Source organism: Orycteropus afer, unplaced genomic scaffold (genome assembly GCF_000298275.1).
Source record: "Orycteropus afer afer isolate SDZICR_OR568_19922 unplaced genomic scaffold, OryAfe1.0 scaffold00060, whole genome shotgun sequence".
NCBI classification, from domain to species: Eukaryota; Metazoa; Chordata; class Mammalia; order Tubulidentata; family Orycteropodidae; genus Orycteropus; species Orycteropus afer.
The window spans coordinates 5,285,551-5,310,466 of NW_006921647.1; the positions used below are offsets into that span (position 1 = coordinate 5,285,551).

Consider the following 24,916-nt stretch of genomic DNA (forward strand, 5'->3'; position numbering starts at 1 on the left):
GAAACTAGGTAGTATTAAGCAGCAATTAGTTATATAGGTCCTGGTGGCTCAGTGGTTAAACTTTTGTCTGCTTATTGAAAGGTCAGTGGTTAGATTCACTAGCCAGTTTCTCGGTGGGAGAAAGATGTGGCAGTCTACTTCCTTGGGAACTATGGGACAGGTCTACTCTGTCCTATAGGATTGCTATAGGTCAGAATAGCGCAATGGCAGCGGGTTTGTTTTTTTTTATATAGGTCTTAGTTTTAATAAATTGTTCTACTGATGTAGTTTGACCTGTTCAGTTATGCAAACACTGTAAGTGAGCAATATGAAGTCAAAGAATTGAATATGATGTTAGGTTGAAATGGATTAAAAATTATATAAAGGGATATGTAGTTATGTTTATATGTAGAGCATACTTATTTTTAGATTCTCAGATTAGATTTAGATGTGTGTGTTCTATTTTGTAAATCAAAGAATTGGCCTGTATTTTTATCGGTGTTTAGGTTTTATAGTGACAGATATAATAACTAGAAATAGAAATTCCATTTTTTTTTTGATAATGTAGTACAGGAACCTGAGAAGAGAAGGTCTTAAGGTGCTGTTAATTAGCAGAAATCCAAGCACATGGTCTCAAAGCAATTAAGGCTGTTAATTGAATATTTGGATGCACAGTGGAATGGCTCATATGTGCTAGACAGGGTATCCTGGGCTTGCATTTAGAAGTTACATTATACAAATGATGTTGAAAAAAATTAGTAAAGAACAAATATGGGTCAAAATATGTTTGTCTAGTAGTTAATTACATTTGTGAATGGTAATATATTGTTGGATATATACAGAGTTGTCTATTAACTTCACAATTCAATGTTTCAGCCTTCTTTTGCTGTAAATATGGCACAACACTTACAGAGAACTGTAAAGAATGGTTTATTGCCACAGTGGTTTTGCTGTCCTCTGGTTGGTAAACACCTCGACAGTTCATATGGTACTATAAATTCAATTGGTACTCACACAGTGGCTATGCATATTTTGGGGGCAGAGCAATGTGCTCAGGGTGGCAAAGTGATTTTATTATTGACTTTCTCCATGGCCTTGTACATTAGTTGCAGCAGGTGATTAATATATGAATAGAGTTCCAAAAAGAAACTTTAATAAACCTCAAGATTACAAAAAAGACTTCAGGAAAGGAAAGAGAAATAAAATGTTAGAAGTCAGTGGAAAGTTAATATTTTGGGTGATGCTTTTTTTTTTTTTTGATAGCTCTGGCTTTAGAACAAAGTCCTGGGTCATGCAAATGGTTTGCACTCAGCTATTAACCTATATGTTATCAGTTCAAACCCACTCAGCAGTATTACGGAAGAAAGACCTGGAGATCAGCTTCCATAAAAATTACAAACCACACGGAGTAGTTTTATATATTCTGCAATACATGGGGTGGCCATGAGTCAGGATCAACTCCACAGCAATGTGTTATTTATTATTATTATTATTTTTGTATAGCTTTAGGGCAGGCTTCTGCCTAAGCCAAGGTTAAGCTAAGGAAGGTGAAGAAAAGAAATGATGCCCACTAAAGAACACTCAGATGGCAGTGAGTGGGAGATGAATTCAGTTTCTCAAACTGGTTGCTTCCTCTGAATAGAGTAGCCAGCTTTCTGGTCTCTGTTATGGATAAAAAGAAATGACACGGATGGTTAAAATCCATAGATAATGCTCAAAGTTAAAATTAGCCAATACTTATCACCCATTTTGCCAAATCTTCTAGAAAGTGACAGAATTAGTTGATTTGAGTCTCCCTCCTCCCTATTTTTACCCACTTTCCTAAGAAATTTCTAATAGCCAGTGCAGTGGCTTTTTATAAAAAGTGGAGGTGCTGAGCAGGCAGTGAAGGACAGCACAGAACCTACAAATCCCCAAGCACAAGACTTGCGTCCTGAGGAACTTCTTGTTGTGTTATGTGCTGTCAAGTCGGACCTGACTCATAGCGCCGACCCCTTCTTGGGTTTCCAAGGCAGTATCACTACGGAAGTAGACTGCCCCATCTTCCTTCGGAGGAGCGGATGGTGGGTTTGAAATGCCAGCTTCTGGTTAGCAGTCAAATGCTTTAGGCACTATGCTACCAGAACTCCTAAGCATGCGTAAAACAACAACAAAAAACCAAACTCATTGCCGTGCAGTCGAATCCGACTCAGTGACCCCTCTGTGGATTTCTGAGGCAGTATCACTTTGGAAGTGGATTGCTGCGTCTTCCTTCTCAGGAGTGGCTGGTGGGTTTGAACCGCCAGCCTTCTGGTTAACAGTCAAATATGATATGATTTAGGAATGGGCTACTAAAACTAACAGACACTAGGTGCATGTGCAGAGCATATGAAAAACAAATTGTACTTAAGGCCCAGATCTGTACATATTATGCACATAACAAACAAACTCATTGCCCTGGAGTTGGATCCCTCCTTGGGTTTCTGAGGCAGTATCACTTCGGACGTAGATTGTCCAGACTTCCTTCACTACGACACATGTTGTTGTTGTTGTTATGTGCCGTGGAGTCGGACCCGACTCATAGCGACCCCTCCTTGGGTTTCCCATGCAGTATCACTACGGAAATAAATTGCCCCATCTTCTTTCCGAGGAGTGGCTGGTGGGTTTGAACCTCCAGCCTTCTGGTTAGCAGTCAAGTGCCTTAGGCACTACGCTACCAGAGCTCCCACTAAGGCCCATACTCTTAAAAAAAAACTAACCAACCAACCAACCAAACAAGCAAAACACTTGGTTGGGAATTATTGGCTAGGTCTTTTAAAACGCATTAGAACAAGAGACCAAAACATTCACTGCCCTGAGTGGATTCCGACTCATAGAGACCCTTTCGAACAGAGTAGAACTGACCCAAACAATTTCCAAGACTGTAAATCTTCACAGAAGCAGACTCCTTAATTTTTCTCCTGTGGAATGGCTGGAGGCATTCAACCATGGACCTTTTGGTTAGCAGCTGTAATCTTTAACCACAGCACCACCAGAGCGCCTTGGAACAGGGGACAAAAGCCATCAACACTGGATTGGAAGTAGTTATAAGAGGTAGCAATACGCTTTCTTTGGATCTGGACTGTCCCTGTTATGCAATGTGTGCATTTCATTATTTACTCGATTTCACCCGGCGACTGGGAGCTGTGTACACAGCAAGCTCGCCTTTAGCGGCACCCTAGACTCTGAAACTAAAACCAAACACCGTTTCTTTATTGCCCTTTTCTACTTAAGCCTTTGAAATATTTTTTTTTCCATTGGAAAAGTTTCCTAAATTGTATCTACTTCTCCAGATTAAACACTTTTTCTTATTTAAGAACTACATTTTTAAGAATTACAAGCTTCTTGGAAAATTTTCCTTACTCAAGTTTGCATTGTGCTGTAAGGTGGAGTTAAAATATAAATAAAATACTCTGTAATAAAGATTCTGAACCTGAAATCCTCTTTTATTTTGTTACAGTCTCCAACCCGGTTTTCTCATATCCCACCCGTGGCAATGTTTCTCCCTCTTCCCCCATCCTCTGCTTTATTCTTTCTTTTGATGATTCCTGAAACGCGAATGAACAATAATATGAGTAGAAAAGTCCTTGGCCTATGCCAGGCACCTGTAGGTGCTCAGTAAATGCTATTTATCTGCCCAGGGGTCCCCAGGGCTGAGCCCTGGTGACTAGCAGGGGTCTGAAGTCCAACACCGGAGGCTTGTGCGGAGCCCGTGTGGGACAGTGGGATAGGGTAGGAAGCAGTGGTGGTCCTGCTGTTTCCTACGGGTCTGCACCGTCGCCCCGAGGCCCATTTCCGGCAGTCCACCCTCAGGTCCCTGGGCGGTTGAGCAAAGGGGGCGGGTCTCCTCACGTCAGACACGCCCCAGCCGGGTGTATAAACCTCTGGGCGCGCGCTCCCGGAGCTGCCGCTGCTCCCTTCCCCCGCGGAGTGCGGGAGACGCTCTCCCTGCGCCCCGGTATCGCGTATCCCCGCCGGACCGCTGCCAGTCCGCGCCCGCTCGCCCTGCGCTCACACTCGCTTTCGCGCTCACACACCCTCCCGCACTCCGCCTCAAGTTTCCCCGCTCCCCCAGCGGAAACAGAGACGCTGCAAGCGAGAGCGCCGAGGGGACTCGCAGGGCTCCCATGGCTGACCTGAGCTTCATCGAAGATTCCGTCGCCTTCCCGGAGAAGGAGGAGGATGAGGAGGAAGAGGAGGAGGGTGTGGAGTGGGGCTATGAGGAAGGTAACCGGCGTGGATCGGGTGTTGGGGGTCCCTGAGGCTGCGCGGCGGTCGGTCTCCCCGTGAACCTGAGCTCTGAACTCTCTCTTGGGCGTCTCAAGAACCCCCTCGCCCCCTCTTTCCCACGTGCGTCTCTGTCGCTTCCCGATTCCCTGTTCTGCCTGGAAGGTGCTCCAGGTTGAGCGGGTGTCCAGTCGCCGCCCGCGTCTGCCGGTGGCCTGAGTTCGAGCTGGAGAGCTCCGTGCGGGGCTGGCTTTCCTTGGGGCAGCGGTTCACACCTACTGCCTTAAGGAAGGCGAGCCTTAAAGCCCAGGCTGTGATATTTCTCTTCCCAGACTAGCCAGTGCTCTGTCTCCTGAGTAGCTAAGAAAAGCAGTTACATTTTACTCAACATCTTGGTAACACAGTGCTAGTGCAACCATTTGTTTCTTGCTTGCTGAGAGAACTGAGTGAAGAAATTGTATTTGCCTCTAGTTTTCATGAAGGTTACTAACAACTCGCCACTCTTTGTAAAACGTGTCCTAAATTTCAAACCGGACCAGTGGGCTTAGCGAGACGAGGTTGACTTTTAAAAAATTTACTTCCCCAAGTTTATGCCTGAAGATGTAGGTGTTCTAATATAACTAACCATTGTTGTTGTTATGTGCCGTCCGACTCATAGCTACCCCTCCTTGGGTTTCCAAGGCAGTATCACTACGAATGTAGATTGCTTCACCTTCCTTCCTAGGAGTGGCTGGTGGATTTGAACGGCCAGCTTGCTGGTTAGCAGTCAAGTGCCTTAGGCACTATGCTACCAGAGCTCCTAACTAATGTATATTAGTTATGTACAAATGCAGTTATAAAAGGTATAGAAAGCGTTTCTATGTATATATTTTAATGTGCACATTTTAAAATATTCCTTTTTGCATTTATGAAAATAAAAGTTTATTTACTAACATGAGTTACGGCTTTTGGCTCTTCGCCCAGAGTGTTTAGCGTTAGGGTATTTCCCAAGTACTGAACATAATTGAACTAATGAGCAGAGCAAACTTTCATGGTATTATTTGTTTCTAATTATTTAAAAATGACTAACATTTCCTTGAGTCATAAATTATTACATCTGTGTGGACATATAAAAATAAGATATTTTGTTAATCTAGGATTTTGTATGTGATATTCGGTAATATTAGAGCATTTAAAATATTAATGCAAAAGTTCACACACCCTTATTATATTTCATCTGTATAGAGTTGGTAGTCATAACCTTTTTAGCGTCAAGGGACATTAACAGGATCACAGAATTTCTGTGTAGATTGGCAGATTTTATTTGGCAGTGTCCTAGTTTTTACCTGTTAAATTTTGCTGTAATTTATTTTGGGAGGTCTGGTGGCATCCTGACTAAGGGACTGCTAACCAGGAGGCTGGCGGTTCAAAGCCACCAGCCACTCCTCGGAAGGAAGGTTGGGCAATCTACTTCCTTAGTCATATCGCCTCAGAAACCCAAGGAGGGATCGCTATGAGTTGGATCCAATTCGTTGGCAGTGAATTTTTTTTTTTTTTTTAAATAACTTATTTTACTTTTAGCCTGTTCTTAATTTACTTAATTTTGCCCTTAGGTGTTGAGTGGGGCTTGGTGTTTCCTGATGCTAATGGAGAGTATCAGTCCCCTATTAACCTAAACTCAAGAGAAGCCAGATATGATCCCTCACTGCTGGATGTTCGCCTCTCTCCAAATTATGTAGTTTGCCGGGACTGTGAAGTCACTAATGATGGACATACCATTCAAGTGATCCTGAAGTCAAAATCAGGTATTTGGAAAGATATTCTTGCATACTCTACTAAAGCTACAAGTTGTGGTAGAGCTATTGAACTCTCATTTATCAGTTTATATGATCTCAAAGGTATAAGTAACACAGCTCTATTTTGTAGATAACCTTTATATATTATAAAAGTTGGGAGCTCAGGTGGCATAGTGCCTAAGGCATTTGAGTGCTAATCAAAAAGTTGGGGGTTCAAACCCACCAGCCACTCCTCTAAGGGAAGATTGGGCAATCTATTTCCGGAGAGATACTGGCTAGGAAACCCAAGGAGGGGTCGCTATGAGTCGAATTGACCCGACAGCAGTGAGTGTGGGCTTTTTTTTTTTGGTTCTACTACTTTGTAAAGCTAAAGTTTAGTAGTAGTGACATAATCTGGCTTCCAAGTTAAACCCTTCAAATTATTTTTTCCAACCATATTAATGTGACAAGGAGAATTTTAACAAATAGTAATCAGAACCATCTGGTAACTCAGCAAAAGATTTAAGTGGAAGAGCCCTTACTTTTATTATATTTTAAAAAAATCCCTCTCTGAATCTATTTGAGATGAATGTAGACTATTGCAAGGAAAATGTGCTGGGGAATTATTATGGAAATAAGTTGTTGGTTTAAATGTAAGGGAAAAGAAAGCAGAATTTTAAAATTACCATTAGTACAGTGCTTTTCATAATGAATAATAACTTTCCCTCTTGGAAGGAGTCCTGGGGGCACAGTGGTTAAGTGCTCGGCTGACTAAAAGTTCAGTGGTTTGAACCCACCAGCTGGTCTATGGGAGACAAAGCAGTCTGTTTGAGTAAAGATCACAGCCTAGGAAACCCTATGGGGCAGTTCTACTCTGTCCTATGAAGTCACCATGAGTTGGAATTAACTTGATGACAATAGATTTGGTTTTATATTTCCCTCTTGTAAAAACTGTAAAATTAGAGCATGTTGAAATGTTAAGAAGCACTTGGTAAAGAGACCAAATGTGGTGAAATTAATTTTGAATCAATAAAATTGATTTTTCAAACCATAAAGTCTTTAGGTTTATTATTAGACAGTACAGCTATTGATTCCCGATTATGGATTTTTCATTCATCATGAATGTTTCTAAGCCTTCATTTAGAAGCCATGAGCTAGTCATAGAGTCATGTAGTCTCCCCTACTGTTTAGTCATAGTATGGGTATTGCCCAAAACAGATTCTGGGGTTGATACTTGGTCAGAGGAGACCTCTTCAGATGTAAATTTAAACTTGAATTTGAGAATTGTTTTTGTTTTTATATATTTTTTTGTGTATATAGGTATATGATATCAACATATATGGATTATGTTAAAATATTTTTATATACATATATATAATATATATGTATCTATATACAGGAGCTCTGGGAGCGTAGTACCTAAGGCATTTGACTGCTAACCAGAAAGCTGGTGGTTCAAACCCACTGGCCACTTCTCAGAAGGAAGATGGGACAATCTACTTCCGTAGTGATACTGCCTCGGAAACCCAAGGAGGGGTCGCTATGAGTCGGGTCCAACTTGATGGCACATAACAAAAACAACATACATTATACATATAATATATAATGTACATATTATATATGTATCTACATATATATATTATATGTATTTACCTATATTTTATATATTTATATATATATATATATAAAATATATGTATTCATATAAAAATATTTTAACATAATCCATGTATATACTTTTCAACTTCTGGAAATAAATGTTTATATCCATACAACAAAATTGCATTTCATACTAGGCTCTATAGTGAGTGTTGATTATGTACAAATGGATAAGATAGTTCGAGGGTTCATAATCTAGTGAAAACAAGTCTTTTAATAATTATTCTGTCAATTTGTTGTCCCATAGTGGTTGCATTTTGCTGTGATACTAGAAACAGTGCCATCAGTTTTTCAAATACCAGCAGTGTCACTTATGGTAGATAGGTTTCAGTGAAGCTTCCAGACTAAGTCATACAGATAAGAGGCCTGTTGATCTGATTCTGAAAATTAGCCAGTAAAAACCCTATGGATCACAACAGAATATTGTCCTATAGAGTGCTGGAAGATGAGCCCCCTAACTTGGAAGGTACTCAAAGTACACAGTGGCTCCCAGAGTAGACTCAAGCATACCAATGATTATGAAGGTGGTACAGGACTGGGCGACATTTTGTTCTGTTGTACTTTGGGCTGCCATGAATTGGAGCTGATGTGACAGCAACCAACAAGGACATAATGAAGTATTATGGGAACACAGAAGAATCATTAAGTGAAAATACTGTCAAGTGAGACAGTATGTGTCCAATCCTGCTCTGTAATTAAATTTATTTAATCAAATTGAATTTTACATTTTCTTCTGGTACTTTTTCAAACTTTACAGTTTTCCTTAGCTCCTACCTTACCCGAAGATCAAGATCATCATCTTGCAAGGTCTTGACCCACTTACTGCAAAGCATATTTCTTCTCATCTAGTTTTTTTCCTCCCCTTTTTTCCATCCTCTACCCCTGACCACTGGAAAGAACCGTCTTTATTTCTTCTAGACCTAATTTGGATACACATGATCTGAATCCTATATTTCCTGCTTCCAGGACACCTTGCTCCTTCAAATGCCCCATCTCCTTTACGGCACTAGACTATTTCTTCATTGTTTCCTCCTTCTCAACATTTTTTCAAATTTAAAAAATGTAACAAAAATTACATTTTGACCAATTTATTTTTTGGGGAGAGTTAAGCTTTTCAAAGAGTAGTCTACAGACCTTAACACTTATCAGTCATTTATCTAATTAAAATTTATCTTTATTAAAATGGAATATAAACATGATTTAGGGAGTTGTATAGTGCTATACATGTTCCTGTCTCTGGTTATATCCTACCGTTCCCCACCTATAATTTCCGTTTCCTAGTGACAACCACTTTCACTCTTTTAGCTGTTTCTCTTGTTGTTACCTCTGTATTTCTTAATAATAGGCTGTCATTCTTTGATTTTCTACTATAATGGAAGATGAGGCTAGCTTTCCTGTTACTTGCTCATTCTCCAGTGTTGTTCCACTGTTGTCCCCATATATTTAAATTATAATTTTTACTTGAATTAATATTTAGTGTTTCATTATTATGATTGTGAATATTGTTTTCAGCTAAATTTCTATTTCCTTTTTTTGAACACTTTTTTTAAGTTAATAATTGCCATGTATTTCTTTTCTTTTCTTTTATTATGGTAAAATAGACATGATATGAAATTTATCATTTTAACCATTTTTGAGTGTACAATTCAGTGGCATTAAATACATTCATAATGTTGTTAACCATCGTCACTATCAATTTCCAAACCTTTTTTATCATCCCAAATAGAAACTCTACTAAATAAGCAATAACTTCTCATTCCCCCTACCCTCTGGCCCTGGTAACCACTAATCTACTCTCTGTCTCTATGCATTTGCCTACTCTAGATATTTCATATAAGTGTGCTAAAGGGACAGGTAGGTGGCATCTTCTGACCTTCTCTAACTTCACAGAATCACCATCAGCAGCCCAAGGCCTGTTCCTATGAGGCCAGACATGCCACCGTCCCCAGCCATTTTACCAACCTTGACACCAACTGTCCCTCCTGCGGCAGCCACCACCTCTCTGCTGGGTTCGATAATTCACTGCAGTGGCCACGCAGAACTCACAGATTATGGGGCTTATTAGGGAAACAACAGGTCACAATTCAAATTCAGGGACACGCTTAGGATACATTTCTTCACTTAGGACAATCACCCCTCTGCTGTGCCTTTAGGCATGCCTCTCTGTTCCTTGGCCTCTTGGCCTGGCCTCTGCCTCTGTGGGCCAGGTTAGCCTGCCACTCTGTCTTGTGCCTCTTGGTTCCCCTGTGACCATCTCTCAGCCGGGCTTCCCTCTCAGCCAGGCATCGCTCTCTCAGCCATGTGTCTCTCTCTGTCTCTCTCAGCAGCACATCTCCCTCAGTAGTGTGCATTTCTCCAGTAGTCAGATTCCTTCTGCTTCTAGGAGGGCTCATTTTCATCCTGGCAGAATGGCAAAACCAACCAATCTCTACATCAGGGTTCTACACACTTGAGAGAGAGTGAACTTTCCCAGAAGATTACTTTGTGCTGCTCCAATAGAAATATCCCAAGTGGATGACTTTAACAGTCAAGACTTTAAATTACATGGTCCCAACCAGTAATCCAATGGGAGTTACAAAGACTATGGCTAGAAAAGCCAAACTAAAAAAACCAAACTCACTTCCCTGAAGTTGGATCCGACTCATAGCGACCACTTCTTGGGTTTCTGAGGTGATATCACTATGGAAGTGGATTGCCCAATTTTCCTTCTGAGGAGTGGCTGGTGGATTTGAACAGAAAAGCCGTACCATGTAATTTACTACACCGCAGGCCACCTACTGGTATTTCTAGCCATTATCCCTTTTATACTTCAAAAATTCACATCCCCTTCACCATCAGTTTAAGAATAGCCACACCCATGAAAGTGTGTAAGCCAGCCACTTCATGCCTTTATCTCCCCCCATTTTATATAGCCAATTTCTAGGAGCTCTGGTAGCATAGTGCCTAAGGCATTTGACTGCTAACCAGAAGGCTGGCGATTCAAACCACCAGCCACTCTTCAGAAGGAAGACTGGGCAATCTACTTCTGTAGAGATACCGCCTTGGAAACCCAAGGAGGGATCACTATGAGTTGGAATTAACTCGATGGCAGTGAGTTTGTTTTTTTTAATCAAACCAGTACTCAGAGGAGACAAACATGTTCTTTTCTCTCTGGAGAATCTTCTGTTTTGCTTGGAAACTTTGGGCATCTGCATCCATAAATAAGCAAAGTCCAGACCAGCACAAGCCATCAAATTATAGCAACTTAATGCCAGAAGGTTGGGCAATCTACTTCCGTAGTGACACTGCCTCGGAAACCCAAGGAGGGGTCGCTATGAGTCGGATCCGACTCGACGGCACATAACAACAACAACAACAACAATGCCAGCTCAGTGTCAAACATCTTCCTCTTCATTTGGTTGGGTTCTGATCAGATCAGCCCTAGCCATCCCAGGTCATGAGTACTAGCTGTAAATTTGGGTGTCACACTCCTCCCTTCACTTCAGACCTGGTGGCATCTTCTCTCTCTCATCCTTAGTCCTCAAGGACTATTTCAATGCATATAGGCTCACAACTCCTTGCACTTCAGACCAGCCAGCCCTTCCTATCTTCCCCAGCTTCCATGGGCTAGGTCAAGAGAGTACCAAACTCATTTCTTCATTGCTGCACTTTCTCCACTTCCATTCAAGTGGACCTAGATGGATGGTCACAAGGGAGCAGCATATAAGCCTACTACTCCTTGGCTTCCTTTAACTTCCAGTTCTAGAAGGGGTTTCTTTCAGTAATTCTGGGTGGGTCTTTTCAATGCAAATTTCCTCACTCAGTAGGTTCTAGGTAGGCTCAGGTTTCCCCACTAAGCCCCTGTATTCTACACACAGGGTTTGAAACAGAAGCCTTGTTTCTTCTGGGCAAATTCTATTTCCCCTTTTAACATATCCAATCAAATATTGGCGGAAAGCAGAATTACACGCTCTCTGTTTTCCATACCCCACAATCATTTCTAACATACAAGTAGGTGAGAGAACGTTCAAAAACCATAGTACGTTCAGGTAGACACTTAATCCAAAACACATAATCCTATTTAAGACATTTCAGTTTCATCTCTTCACCTTGATAATCTTCTCATTCTATGTATATGGCCTTGAGCCTTTGACTGGGTGTGACCAAAAGCCCTAAACTCTGGATCAATTATCGCCTTTAATTGGCCTGGCTTTTGCCTCAGGCCTTTCTTCCCTCAGCTGCAGCATAATGTCTCTATATTCCATCATTACAGGTAACATCAACCAAGGTAACCATCAAAGAATCCAAATTTCACTTCTCAGGCTCTTTCCTTCTTTCTGTTACAAATTCCCATGCTTCTATGAGTCTGGAGCCACTGCAACAAATCCTACTGCTACACCAACTGCTAAAGGGACAGGGAGATGACATCTCCTGACCTCCTCTAACTTCACAAGAGGAAGACAGAATTACCGTCAGCAGCCCAAGGCCTGTTCCTATGAGGCCAGATATGCCTCCAGCCTCCAGCCATTTTACCAACCTTGACACCAACCATCCCGTGACACCCACCACCTCTCTGTTGGGTTTGATAATTCACTTCAATGGCTACTCACAGATTATGGAGTTTATTAGGGAATCTATTAGGGAATTCAGGAACATGCTCAGGAAACAGTTTTTTGTTCAAGACAGTCTCCCATCTGCTCTGCCTTTAGACACGCCTCTCTGAGCCTTGGCCTCTCGACCTGGCCTCTGCCTCTGTGGACAAGGTAAACCTGCTGCTCTGTCTTGTGCCCCTTGGTTCTGCTGCTGCCGTTTCTCAGCCTGGCATCTCTCTCTCAGCTGGGTGTCTCTTTCTCAGTTGGCATCTCTCTCTCAGCAGCACATCCCTCTCTCAGCAACTTGTCTTTGTCAGCAGTGTCTCTCTCAGCTGGCAGTCAGATTCCTTCTGTCTCCAGGAGGGCTCATTTTGAGCCTAGCAGAGTGACAAAACCAAACCCAACATCAGGATTCTACACACCTGAGAGAGAGTGAACTTTCCTGGAAGATTACTTCATGCTGCTCCAACAGAAATACTCTAGGTGGATGACTTTAACAATCAGGAATTTAAATTGCATCGTCCACTCAGTAATCCAGTGGGCATTACAAAGACTATGATTACAAAAGCCATACCATGTAATTTACTACACTGCAAAGTGGAATCATATAATAGTTGTCCTTTTGTGTCTGGTTTATTTAACTTGGATCATGGCCATGTATTTTTGTGTATTTATTTTTTTATCTATCATGAATTAATTTCTATACTCTCTGGCATGTGGCAGGAGTTCTTTCAGGACATTCAAACATGAAGTAGTCCTTTCTTGTTCCCTTTGGAGATCTCTCGTCTGTTCTTCTGCAACTTCTGGACTACTTACCCATTAGGGCTACTTCCCAGCTATCCTCCTGGGGTCCCTTCACCTTAAGCTTGGGATGTCCCTTTGCTGCGCTCCTGTGTTGAGTCCCATGTTTCTTGGATGCTATGCCATTCTTGTTCCAGGTTGCTTCCTCATTTCAGCAAGTTTCTTAGTTTATTCCTTCTTAGAGTTTATCTCCCAGTAACAGTAACTTCCTGAGAAAAAGGATATGTGACAGATAAATGTTTTGAAAGTCTGTGTATTTGCAAGTACCTTTATTACATCCTCACACTTGATTGTCATTTTCCTGGAAATAGCCATCCAGGTTGGAAGTATTTTTCTCTGAAATTTGATGTCATTGTTGCATTGCCTTCTAGTTTCCAGTGTTGGGCTTTGAGAGCTCTTGTGCCATTCAACTTCTCAATCCTTTTAGGTGGACTTTTTCTTTTTCCTTCTCTGGGAGCTTTTAGAATTTTCTCTTTACTGGTGTTGTTTGGAAATTTCACAGCTATATGCCTTGATGTAAGGACCTCTGGCAGTAGTGGTTAAAGCATTTGACTGCTAACCAAAAGGTTGGTGGTTCAAACCCACCAGCTACTCCGTGGACGAAATATGAGGCAGTCTGCTTCTGTAAAGATTTACAACCTTGGAAACCCAGTGGGGGTTGTTGTGAGTTGGAATCGACTCAATGGCATTGATTTTAGTTTGATTTGGTATGCCTTGATGTGGTTCTTTTTTCATTTTCTGTGCTGGGCACTTGGTGAGCCCATTAAATCAAGATAATCATGTCTTTTAATTTCTCAGAAGTTTTCTTGTATTATTTCACTGATAAGTTTTCTGTTTGCCTTCTTCTCCCTGCCTCCTTTTTCAGGATCTCTTACATTTTCTCTGTCTTTTTCTTCTACTTTCTGATAAATTTCTGCAACTTATATCTTTCAGTCTTTCTATTGAAATTTTAACTCCTGTGCCCATATTTTTTAAAATTTTGTTTATTCTATGAATTTTGTAAATTTAAAAATCCTCATCCATCATTCTTTACATGAATGGAGTATATTTCTTTATTTTTGTTCTTCTTTGCATCATCTCTGTTTTGGGTTCCTTCTGTTGGTTTTGGCCTCTCCCTTTTATATTGGAAGTTCTACACAGGTATCTGGTAATCATTGGCTGTTTGTTCATATTTACTGTTGTTGTTGTGTGCCGTCGAGTTGGCCCCGACTCATAGCGACCCCTCCTTGGGTTTCTGAGGCAGTGTCACTAGGAAGTAGATTGCCCAACCTTCCTTCCAAGGAGTGGCTGGTGGGTTTGAACTGCCAGCCTTCTAGTTAGCAGTCAAGTGCCTTAGGCACTATGCTACCAGACATATTTATAGGTGGGTCTAAATAGCTGATTAGAAGCTGTGTGCACATGAGAAAGTTTTGAGGTCTGGTGAGCTTCACAGTAATGCAGTCAAACTAAGACCTGGCTATTTTGTTTGGAGGAGTCTTTGTAGGTTTTACCAATTTCTCCAAAATGTGCTCATCTCCTGTTTTTTTTTCCTCCCTTGGGGCATGGGGATAGTGCATGGTGGTTCACAGCTGGCTACCAGCTTTCAGGCTGCTGACACAAGCAGGAGTTTCACCATTTGGATTGTCCACTTTCACTTAATCTTCTGCCAAAATAGGTCAAAGGGAGGTGCTTGGCTGCAGATGATGAGATTGAGAGCTACAACTGCTCCTTGTAAGGACTTTAAGTCAGTTTTCTTGCTCACAGTTTTCTATTCTGCAAACCCACATTCTGGAGTATCTAAAGCCTCCACCTCCTAGTCTTTCCTGAATTCTTCTATAGGAACTGGTCTATGGCTTTTTGCCTTTCTCTTTCTGTATTTACTTAGCTTTCAACTTTCTCTATTTTTCTCAATCAATTACCAAAACTCAGTCTGCTTTCCAGCTCTCCACTTTTTTTTTTTTTTTTTTTCTTTTTTGGCATCTCTCTTATGTTTACTCCTGTTCATTTTGTCCTTGTAGTTTTGTGTCCCCCTTTTATTCCTTTAGTCATGACTCAGAAAGGAGAGGAGATAAGTGTTTGAGTGTTATCCCCCTTGTCTGCCTGCACGTGCCCTTTTACAGGAAGGACGCTGTATATTTACATTTAAAAAAAATCATGGAATAAGCACAGTGATTTAGAATTTAAAGCTGACTCTGCACCAACCATTCCACTGAAACCTCAGTCCTCACCAATGCTGGCAGTGGCCTTGGCTACTTTCTTTCTTTCCTTATTTAATTTATTTATATTAAAAATAAAGAATTGCCAAAAAGTGTCACTTGTGGTATAATTGAAATCCTTACATTTATCAAATGTTTGTAACATAATCCTAAAGACATAGGTCGAGTATTCAATTTCATGTGGAGATACTTCCTTAAATTTAAATTTGAGGCATTTCATAAGTATGAATTCTGCACTCCCCCCACCCACATCACCCACTGCCCTTACTGGAACTTCTCAGACCAAGGTCGCCAATGATCTTCTCATCCCCCAAATCCAATGGACACTTTAAAATTCTGACAGCAGTTTAACTCTACAGCATTTGAAATGTGGTTTTTTTGGAAACTCTCTTCTTTTGGTCTCTTTGGCCACCTTTCCTCTGCTAAGCAGTTCTGTTGATGCAGTGCCTAAGGCATTTGACTGCTAACCAGAAGGTTGGTGGTTCACACCCACCAGCTGCTCCCATGGAAAGAAGATGGGGCAATCTACTTCCATAAAGATTTACCACCTTGGAAATGCAAAGGGGGTCACTATGAGTTGGAATCGACTTGATGGCAGTGAGTTTGGTTTTTATAGTTTTTTCCTTTGCCCTTTGTTTATGTGGGCCACTATCCTTAATTAATGAGTTTTCTCAAGGTTTCTTCTTTGAGCTTCTTTTCCTCCTGCACTGCACACACCCCTACATACCCATCCATACAGAATACATGCTACCTTCTTTGGTGTTCCAGTAAGAAAGTCAATGAGTTTTGGAAAGAGGATTACTAGATTTTCTGGGTGAAAAAGGTCCCTGGAGGGCAGCTAATCCAGCCTCCCATCCCAGACCCTCTGTCTGTTCAACTTCAGGCTGAACAGCTCAAGGGCAGGACATTCATTCCTCACTGAAGAAATCTGTTTTGCTTTTGAGCAATTCCAAAAGTAAAAGAGCCCTTTAATCTCCCCCATTGTTTCTGTTTTGAGATTTGGGAGCTACATGGAGCATATGTAATTGTACTTCCACATGATGTCTTTCAAAATGTTGAATATAGTTATCATGTCACACAGTTGCCATTTTTCTTGCCAGACATATTTAGTTCCTTCAACTGTTTGTCATATGATAGCCATTCATCCATCAATAGTTATTTCTTGATCACTTACTGCATGAGTTATGAGCTTACTTGTTTGTGAGAGCCAGGCATGTACTGTAAATGACAGCAGCCAGGAGAACAAAGGAAGATAAATACTCAACTTCATCTGTAGTATTGGGAGTAATAGGAACTGGAGGAGATTATGGCAAACTGGAAAGTATAGAAAACATCCTTAGTTTGCTAGGTATTTAATGTGTTTGGAGAATCTGGAGGTGTGTACTTGTGGAGCAAACATGCATGTTCACTGGTTTCATCAAGCCCACAGCTGACATTGGCAATATATGTTTTACCTCATACATGATGCCACATCCTTTGGATAAAGTAAATATAAATCATACCATAGGGTGCCCTCAAGGAAGTTCAAGTGATAGGTGATGAAAGATAGGTATAGAAATAGTATTTGAGGTGATCATTGAAGAGGGAATAACATTTGCATATGGGGAGATTGGAGGAGGTGAAGAAGAGGAGGCACCATGCAAAAAGAACATGGAGTTGGGATGGTATAGAGCTCATACTAGGAAAGACAAATCCTTTAGTACATTGGGAAGAAAAGATTCTTTCATGATAAGATGCAGAAGATTAAATGGAAAATACAGTAGAGAAGGTATATTGGAGCTAATTCATGAAGGACCTTGAAGAGTCTTAAAGAATATGGATTACTGTTTCTGTAGGAGGAGCTCTGGTGGCATAGTGCCTAAGGCACTTGACTGCTAACCAGAAGGCTGGCAGTTCAAACTCATCAGCCACTCCTTGGAAGGAAGACTGGGCAATCTACTTCCATAGAGATACTGCCTCAGAAACCCAAGGAGGGGTTCCTATGAGTCACAATCGACTTGATGGCAGTGAGTTTGGTTTGGTTTCTGTTGGATAGAGTAATTGCTGTTGTTAGTTGCCATTGAATCTGCTTCAACTCATAGTGACCTTATGTGTAACAGAATAAAATGTAGCCCAATTCTGCACCATCTTCATGATTGTTGCTGTGTTTAAGCCTGTTGTAGCTGTTGTGTCAATTCAGCTCATGGGAGATTTCTTTCATTTTTGCTGACCCTCTCCTTCCCCAAATGTGACGTCCTTTTCTAGTGATTGCTCTTTCGTGATAATGCATCCAAGGTAAGTGAGCTGAAGTCTCGCCACCCTTGCTTCTATGGGGCATTCTGGTTGTATTTCTTCTAAGACTGCTTTGTTCATTCTTCCAGTACTTTAGAAGTATATTCCATATTCTTCACCAATATAACAATTTGAATGCATCCTTTTAATGGCTTCCTTTTTCCATTTTTAGCTTTTACTTGTATGTGAGGCAATTGAAAAGACTGTGGCTTAGTTCAGGTGCACCATAGTCATTGAGGTGACATCTTTGCTTTTTAAAACCTTGAAAAGGTCTTTTGTAGCAGAGAGGTCCCTGGCTGGTGCAAACGATATGTGCTCATCTACTAGCCCAAAAGTTAGTGGAAGAAAGGCCTGGTGATCTGCTTCCATAAAGAGGATAGTCAAGAAGACCCAGTGGAGTAGTTCAACCCTGTAACATATCTGGCTGTAACAGTTGGGGCCACCATAAGTTGGAATTGACTCTGCTGGCCATGAGTTTGGTTATTTTATTTATTTTTTTAAACCAGATGTTCTCAGTGCACGTCATTTGATTTTTGACTGCCAGTTCTAGGACATTGGTTGTTGACTGAAAGTAATAATTTGTACCTTGCTTTAGGAAAATTAATCTAATGTCACTGAATAAGATGGAATCTGGGAGAGGTTGGAAGCCGGTTAGATGGTTAATGCAAAGATACTGGATAAATAAAGACTTACAGCTGTGGCATTGGCAGTTGTTCTGGTTACCTCTGTGCTGTTCTAACAGAAAATACCACAAATGGGATGGTTTAACAAATAGGAGTTTATTCTTTTACAGTTTGGAGGCTTTAAATCTGAGTTCAAAGTGCCAAGTTCTAGGGGATAGGTGAAAGCCCCTCAACCTTGGGCTTCAGTGCTGCCTCCTGCTCCCGGCCCACTGAAGCTGGAGGCATTTCTTCACTCAGATAGATCCTGGCTGTTGAGGCTGACAAACCCAAGGCTAACAAGTAAAAGGGCACAGTCCCAATGTTACCAAATAGCACAGCAGGCCACTAATTCAAGTTTGTTGAAAGTCCCAAGATTGGCAGAGGATGGCAGGCTGTTGAACAACTCAGCTACATGCAGGGTTCAAGTGTGCCATAAACTACAGACCATTCCCAAAGCTGCTGCTTATATACAGGAAGCAGACCACGTACCTAAAGTGGCTACTCATCTGCTTGTGGTCAATCCCACCATGGAGTTGATTGGCAGTCTCATCGTGGGGAATAACTACCAGCAGCTGCCCAGCCACTCAACCAAGCACCCAGCCAAGTTGACACACAGCCTTGACTACCACAGCAGTGACAATGGAAAGGAAGGGATGGCATATGAGATAGTTAGATTAAATCCATGGTACTTAAGTGATTGGTTATGTGAAACAAGGAAGAGGAAGGGATTGTTGGAGGGACTACCAGGTTAAAGCCCCTTTGCTGGATCCCATTTTGGATTTTGTCATCATCCTTCTCCTCTGCTCTGGGCCTGTTTCAAGTTGCCAGAGCCCCTCCTAGCATGGAGTCGAGCCAAGTATAGCACTCCAAGTGGGACTGGACCAGGGTGGAGACTGCTGGGGCTTTATCTCCTGGAGGATGGAGAATTTTATTAAGGTTGCCACAAATATAATTTAATTTCTTTGTGGAACAAATGAAGCACTGTGCTGCAGATATCTTCACATTTCTAATGTATAAAGACAAATTAAAATTGAACATAAGTAGTACCCTAAATAGGAAAATATGATTTTAGATTTTTAGGCTGAGTGGTTTGATGCTTCAGTAGTGAGTATTTTAGGATAGCCCAGCCTGTGCAGTTGAATGTCCTCTCATGAACTACAGCAAGTACATCCAGCATGATGATATTGTTAATAGTTCTTTGGGATGGGAGAAATTTCTAATCAGGTTAAGTCATTTGTGCCCTTCGCTGCAACTTATTATAGAATCTTTAATTAGAAAAATTTACCTCTGGGTCTTTTATAATTCTCACTTTTAATTTTAGGATAGATTATTATTGTTATTAATAATAATTTTTCAAAAAATGACATATTTTTATGTTTCTTAGCGACCTTGATGAGTTAAAGAGAAAATTATCAAAGATGTCTTAAATTTTTTCACTATCTGAGAGACTCTGTATTATTTACATGACATATCAGGTTTGAATTTCTTTATAATCATATATATTATTTGCTTAGGTCAGGGAGCTTGAATTAATTACCTGGATGTTGTTTTAATCTTTGGTTTCTCTTTGCTTATGTAGACCCAGCTTAACTGCCTAATTCTGTTGATGTTGTCTGTAGCTTTAAGACCTGAATATATTTATTCTTTAATAAAAAATAAAGCAATAGGTTAAAAGTCAAAGATGGAAAGAAATATTGATCTTTACTTTTACGGTTTCAGTTGTTAAATGAGAACTAATTTATACTATTTTGTAAATAGTATAAATTATAAATTAAATTATAAATTATACTAATTTATAGTTTTTGTTTAAAAAACTATAATGTTTTTTGAATTCATTTGGGATTTTAAAAGTTAATAAACTCTTTGGATTTACTAAGGGTGGACTATTTGGGTTATTATGGATTCCTCAAGATCTGTTAGCTTTGGTCTCCATCAGTGTGGGAGGCAGGCTCTGGGAGGCTCTCTCTCCTGGCTTCTGCATCTCTTGCCTAGATAGTAGCAGCTATTTTCTAACTGGTTAGGCTTGTCGTTTCCTTGTGTACTGTCCATACAGATGCTGGAGTAAAATTTTAAAATGTAAATATGATCCTGTTAAACTAGTTGATTCTGATCCATGGCAACCCCATGTGTGTATGAATAAAAGTGCACTCCACAGGATTTCCAAAGGCTGATTTCTCAGAAGTAGATCACCAGGCCTTTCTTCTGAGTTCTCTCCGGGTGGGTGGACTTGCATCGCCAACGTTTTGGTTAGCAGCTGAGAATGTTAACCATTTTCACCACCCAAGGACTCCCAGGATCCTTTTACTCCCTTCTTTAAAAGCCTTCAGTGGTCCCTTGAAGATAAATGCCAGCTTTTAAGCATGGACTACAAGCCATGATGCTCACATCTTGAGGCCTTCATTTGGCCATTGGTGACCTGTAGCTTCATTGCCTGAAAAAGACAAAAAGACAAGCTGTTCCTGCTTGAAATGTGTCCTGTTCCCACCCCCTGCCCCCATGTTTTCTCTTAGCTTACTTTTTGAGACTCAGCTATCATCTACTTGGGAAATTCCTCCTTGGCCTTCTGATGCCCCTGATCTCCGACTTGACCCTTTCTGTATATTCTCCTACTGTGTGTACACTCCTCTTCCTGCTCCTGAAGCACTCTATTTAGGAGATTAAGTTTAGTTCTTAAGGGACTGAGCATGCCAACACAGAGACTATCTTATTTTTTATGTTTATTGGACATTGTATGGAATAGATCTCAAAATTTGTTTATCGACTTCAAAGAAATAAAAGGGAACAAGTCTTAGGCAATACCCTTTGAATAATGATATTTGTCTTCAGCAGAAGACAGTAAATAGTTTAGATAAGTTTTGTTTTTGTTGTTAGCTGCTGTAGAGTCAGCCCTGACTCATGGTGACCTCATGCACAATGGAAGAAAATGCTGCCCGAACCTGCACCATCCCCCTGATTGGTTGTGGACCATTGTGATCCATAGGGTTTTCACTGACCAGGGTTTGGAGGTAGATCACCAATCCTTCTTCCTAGTCTGTCTTAATCTGGAAGCTCCATGGAAACTTGTTTAGCATCATAGCAACACACAAGTGTCCACTGACATATGGGTGGTGCCTGCGCTTGAGGTGCATTGGCCAGGAGCTAAACATGGGTCTCCTATATAAAGTGAGAATTCTGCCATTGATATGTATACATCAAGTTTTTATGTGGCTCCTAAATTTTGCCTAAGCTTCCACAGGGGAGCATTTCATCTGTTTCATAGGCATGATGACTGTACCTTTTAAATAGCATTGAAGAAGATGGAGGCAGTAGCAATGGAATCAGTTTATTTTATGTTCTTTTACAAGTTTATTCTTCCAAGGAAATGCAGCTTGTCATCAGTATGAGTTCATTTTGTTTCATTGTCATTTTATTTAATGTAATGGCATCACAACTAAACTTGCCATGTAGTGAACAAATATCACTATGTAAAAGTTGATATTCATAAATATATAAAAAGAATACTCCTCTTGATATGACTGATTCCCTTATATAAAAAAGATGAGCTATATAAGGGAGAAGGGAGCCTTAAGTTGATGTTGTCAAGTGGATTAAAGAGCTGCTATTTATTTTTAGTCTGTAAACACAATCACTCTTGAGGGACAAACAAGCAATGCTTTTACCTGGTACCTCATAAAACACTGAATTCGGTATTTTGCCAGTTTTTTTAAATGGCTTTGTAGAACTACATGATTCTGGTGTGGTTTGATTTTGTATTATGCATCCACAGCAAAAGTGAAAGGTGCCCTGAGCCCTGTGTGACGCCTCTTTGTCCTTGTTTCTTGGATGCCTTCCCTTCTGTGTGTTCATGGTCAGCTTGATAAGATGAAAGATCTATGAGACCAGGGGATTTTGTCTGTTTTGTAAAAATCAGTGTATCTTAAGAACTCAATACAGTGCCTGGTACAATGTAGGTGCTGAAAAAGTATTTATTGAAGGAGGGAATAAATCAACCCCATGGGCCTTGAACTTCTTCCTATGCAAGTGTGGGTCTGTGCAGTTTGAATGTTCAGAGCATTTAAAATATACACTTTATCAATAATTTAAATTAAAGTCTTCATTCCTGATAAATATTTGGCATTTGTCAGGTGAGGGATATATTTTTGAAGCGTGGATCTCTTTTAAAGTCCCATGAAATCATTGTCAAGAACAGCTCTATCCGTTTCCATAAGAACAAAGCGAGTAGACTGCTTTATGTTGTTCAGAAGGTCTATATGTGTGTGTTCTTATTACATATAATAAAGGCCTACCATTCGTCTGTCAGTTTGTCTCATTGTGGTGGCCTGCATGTTGCTGTGCGGCTGTAGGCTATGCCACTGGTATTTCAAATACCAGCAGGATCACACATGGTGGACAGGTTTCCAGATTAAGGCAGACTTGGAAGAAGGAAGAGACCATCCACTTCTCAAAGAATTGGCCAGTGAAAACCTTATGAGTGCAGTGAAACACTGTCTGGTGTATTACTGGAAAACTTTATGAATAGCCCTGAAAGATTGTCCAATATAGTGCCAGAAGATTGAGCCCCTCAGGTTGGAAGACACTCAAAATATGACTGGGGAAGAGCTGACTCCTCAAAATAGAGTCAACTGTAATGACATAGATGGAGTAAAGCTTTTGGAACCTACTTTTGCTGATGTGGCACACCTCAAAATGGGAAGAAACAGCTGCAAACATCCATTAATAATCAGAACATGGAAGCTGTCTATGCTAGTTAAGGTTATATGTCAACTTAGATGGGCCTGGTTTTGAGTGGGCCTGATTTTGACTTTCACTCAGTCCCTAGAGGCTGACACTTTGAACTCAGATCTTTAGCCTCCAAAACTATAAGAGAATAAACTGTTTGTTTAAGGCATTCCATTTGTGGTATATTCCTGTCAGAGCAGCAATAGGTAACCAAAACAGGTGCTGCTCTGACTGATACCTCAAATGTGCAGGAGTGGAGTATGTCCTTGACAAAAGACCCTGGCAGAGAGACCAGCGTGAAAGATGGCAGCAGCAGAGCCAAGACCAGCATGAGACTGTGACAGTCTTACCAGCCCATAGTGCGAGAAAACTGTGTCTTTTGGGTAGGAAAATTCCTGGTGGAGTGGGTTGCCTTCAGGTATTAATTGATAGAAGTTGAGAGATGAAGGAAATGGGAAGCAGAGTTGCTTCAGCCTCAAAACATGACCATGGCCACTGGAGGTGGAACCACCACAGCCCTCTAGGTTTCAAAGAGTCAGACCTTCACCAACTTGGTTCTGGAGTGTGGGGCTCTCATTCATGTGGGCCAGTGAGATGGGGCCATAGCCACTTCCCAAAAGTGAGGGAGCATGGCTGCCATGCCCAAAAGGTAGAGAAACAGGGCCTACCAGGCCAAGGTGGTGACATCCCTACTGAGATGAACTAGGTGACTGGAGCCACCTAGTGAAGGTTATCTATACAGGTGACATTCAATGAAGATCTATACAAGTGCCAAGTTGACAAGGGGTGGAATTGTGGTAGGTAAGGTTATGTGTCAGCTTGGCTGGGCCTGGTTTTGAGTGGCTGGGCAGCTGATGGTAGTTATTCCCCATGATGAAACTGGAAATCAACTCTGGTAGAATCTACTGTGAGCAGCTGAGCAGCTGCTTTAGGGAGGTGGTCTGCTTCACATATATAAGGAGAAACTTTGGGACTGGTCTGCAGCTTTTTGGTATACTTGGACCCTACATGTAGCTGAGTCTTCATTCAGGAGCCTGCCATACTCTATGGATCTTGGAACTTTTTCTGGACTTGAATTAGTGGCCTGCCATGTGGTTTGGTAATATTGCCTTTTTTCTTGTTGACCTTGGGTTTGTCAACCTCAGCAGCCAGCAGCTGCCTGAGTGAAGGAAGCCTCCAGCTCCAGTGGGCCAGGAACAGAAACAGAGCGGAAGCCCAAGGCTGAGGGCTTTTACCCAGGCCTTAGAACTGGCACTTAGAACTCAAACTTCTAGTATCCAAAATTGTAAGAGAATGAACTCCTGTTTGGTAGAGCAATGTATTTGTGATATTTTCTATTAGAGCAGCACTAGGTAACCAAAACATTGTAATAAATGAAATGGAATGCATAAAGATCAATATCCTAGGCATTAGTGAGCTGAAATGGACTGGTTTTGGCCATTTTGAACCATATGATCTACTATGCCAGGAATGACAAATTGAAGAGGAATGGCATAGCATTCATTGTCACAGAAAATGTTTCAAGATCTGTTCTGAAGTACAATCCTGTCAGTGATAAGATAACATCCATACAGCTACAAAGAAGTTAATAAGACTATTATTTTACACACCAGCTACCAAAGCCAAAGATGAGGAAATTGAAGGTTTTTACCAACTTCTGCAGTATGAAATTGACCAAAGATGAAGTCAAGATGTATTGATCATTACTGGTGATTGGAATGCAAAAGTTTGAAACAGAGAAGAATCACCAGTAGTAAGTGATAGAAATGACTCTGGAGATTGCATGATAGAATTTTACAAGACAAATTACTTATTCATTGCAAATACATTTTTTCAACAACATAAATGGCAGCTATACATGTGGACTTCAGCAGATGGAATACACAGGAGCCAGATCAACTACATCTGTGGAAAGAGATGATAGAGAAGCTCAGTATCTTCAGCCAAAACAAGGCCAAGAGCTGACTGTGGAACAAACCATCAACTGCTCATATGCAAGTTCAATTTGAAGCTGAAGACAATTAAAACAAGGCCACAAAAGCCAATATATGACCTTTATTA

General features: G+C 40.9%; 1 protein-coding gene across 1 annotated transcript in view; it reads left to right on the top strand.

Moving 5' to 3' along the window:
- Positions 1–4,124: 4,124 nt before the first annotated feature.
- CA8 (carbonic anhydrase 8) overlaps positions 4,125–24,916 on the top strand; it is a 151,617-nt gene continuing 130,825 nt past the window's right edge. Inside the window, exons 1-2 of the mRNA XM_007939479.2 lie at positions 4,125–4,224; positions 5,817–6,008. Coding sequence (XP_007937670.1) covers positions 4,125–4,224; positions 5,817–6,008 — 292 coding nt within the window. The remainder of the gene's footprint in view (positions 4,225–5,816; positions 6,009–24,916) is intronic.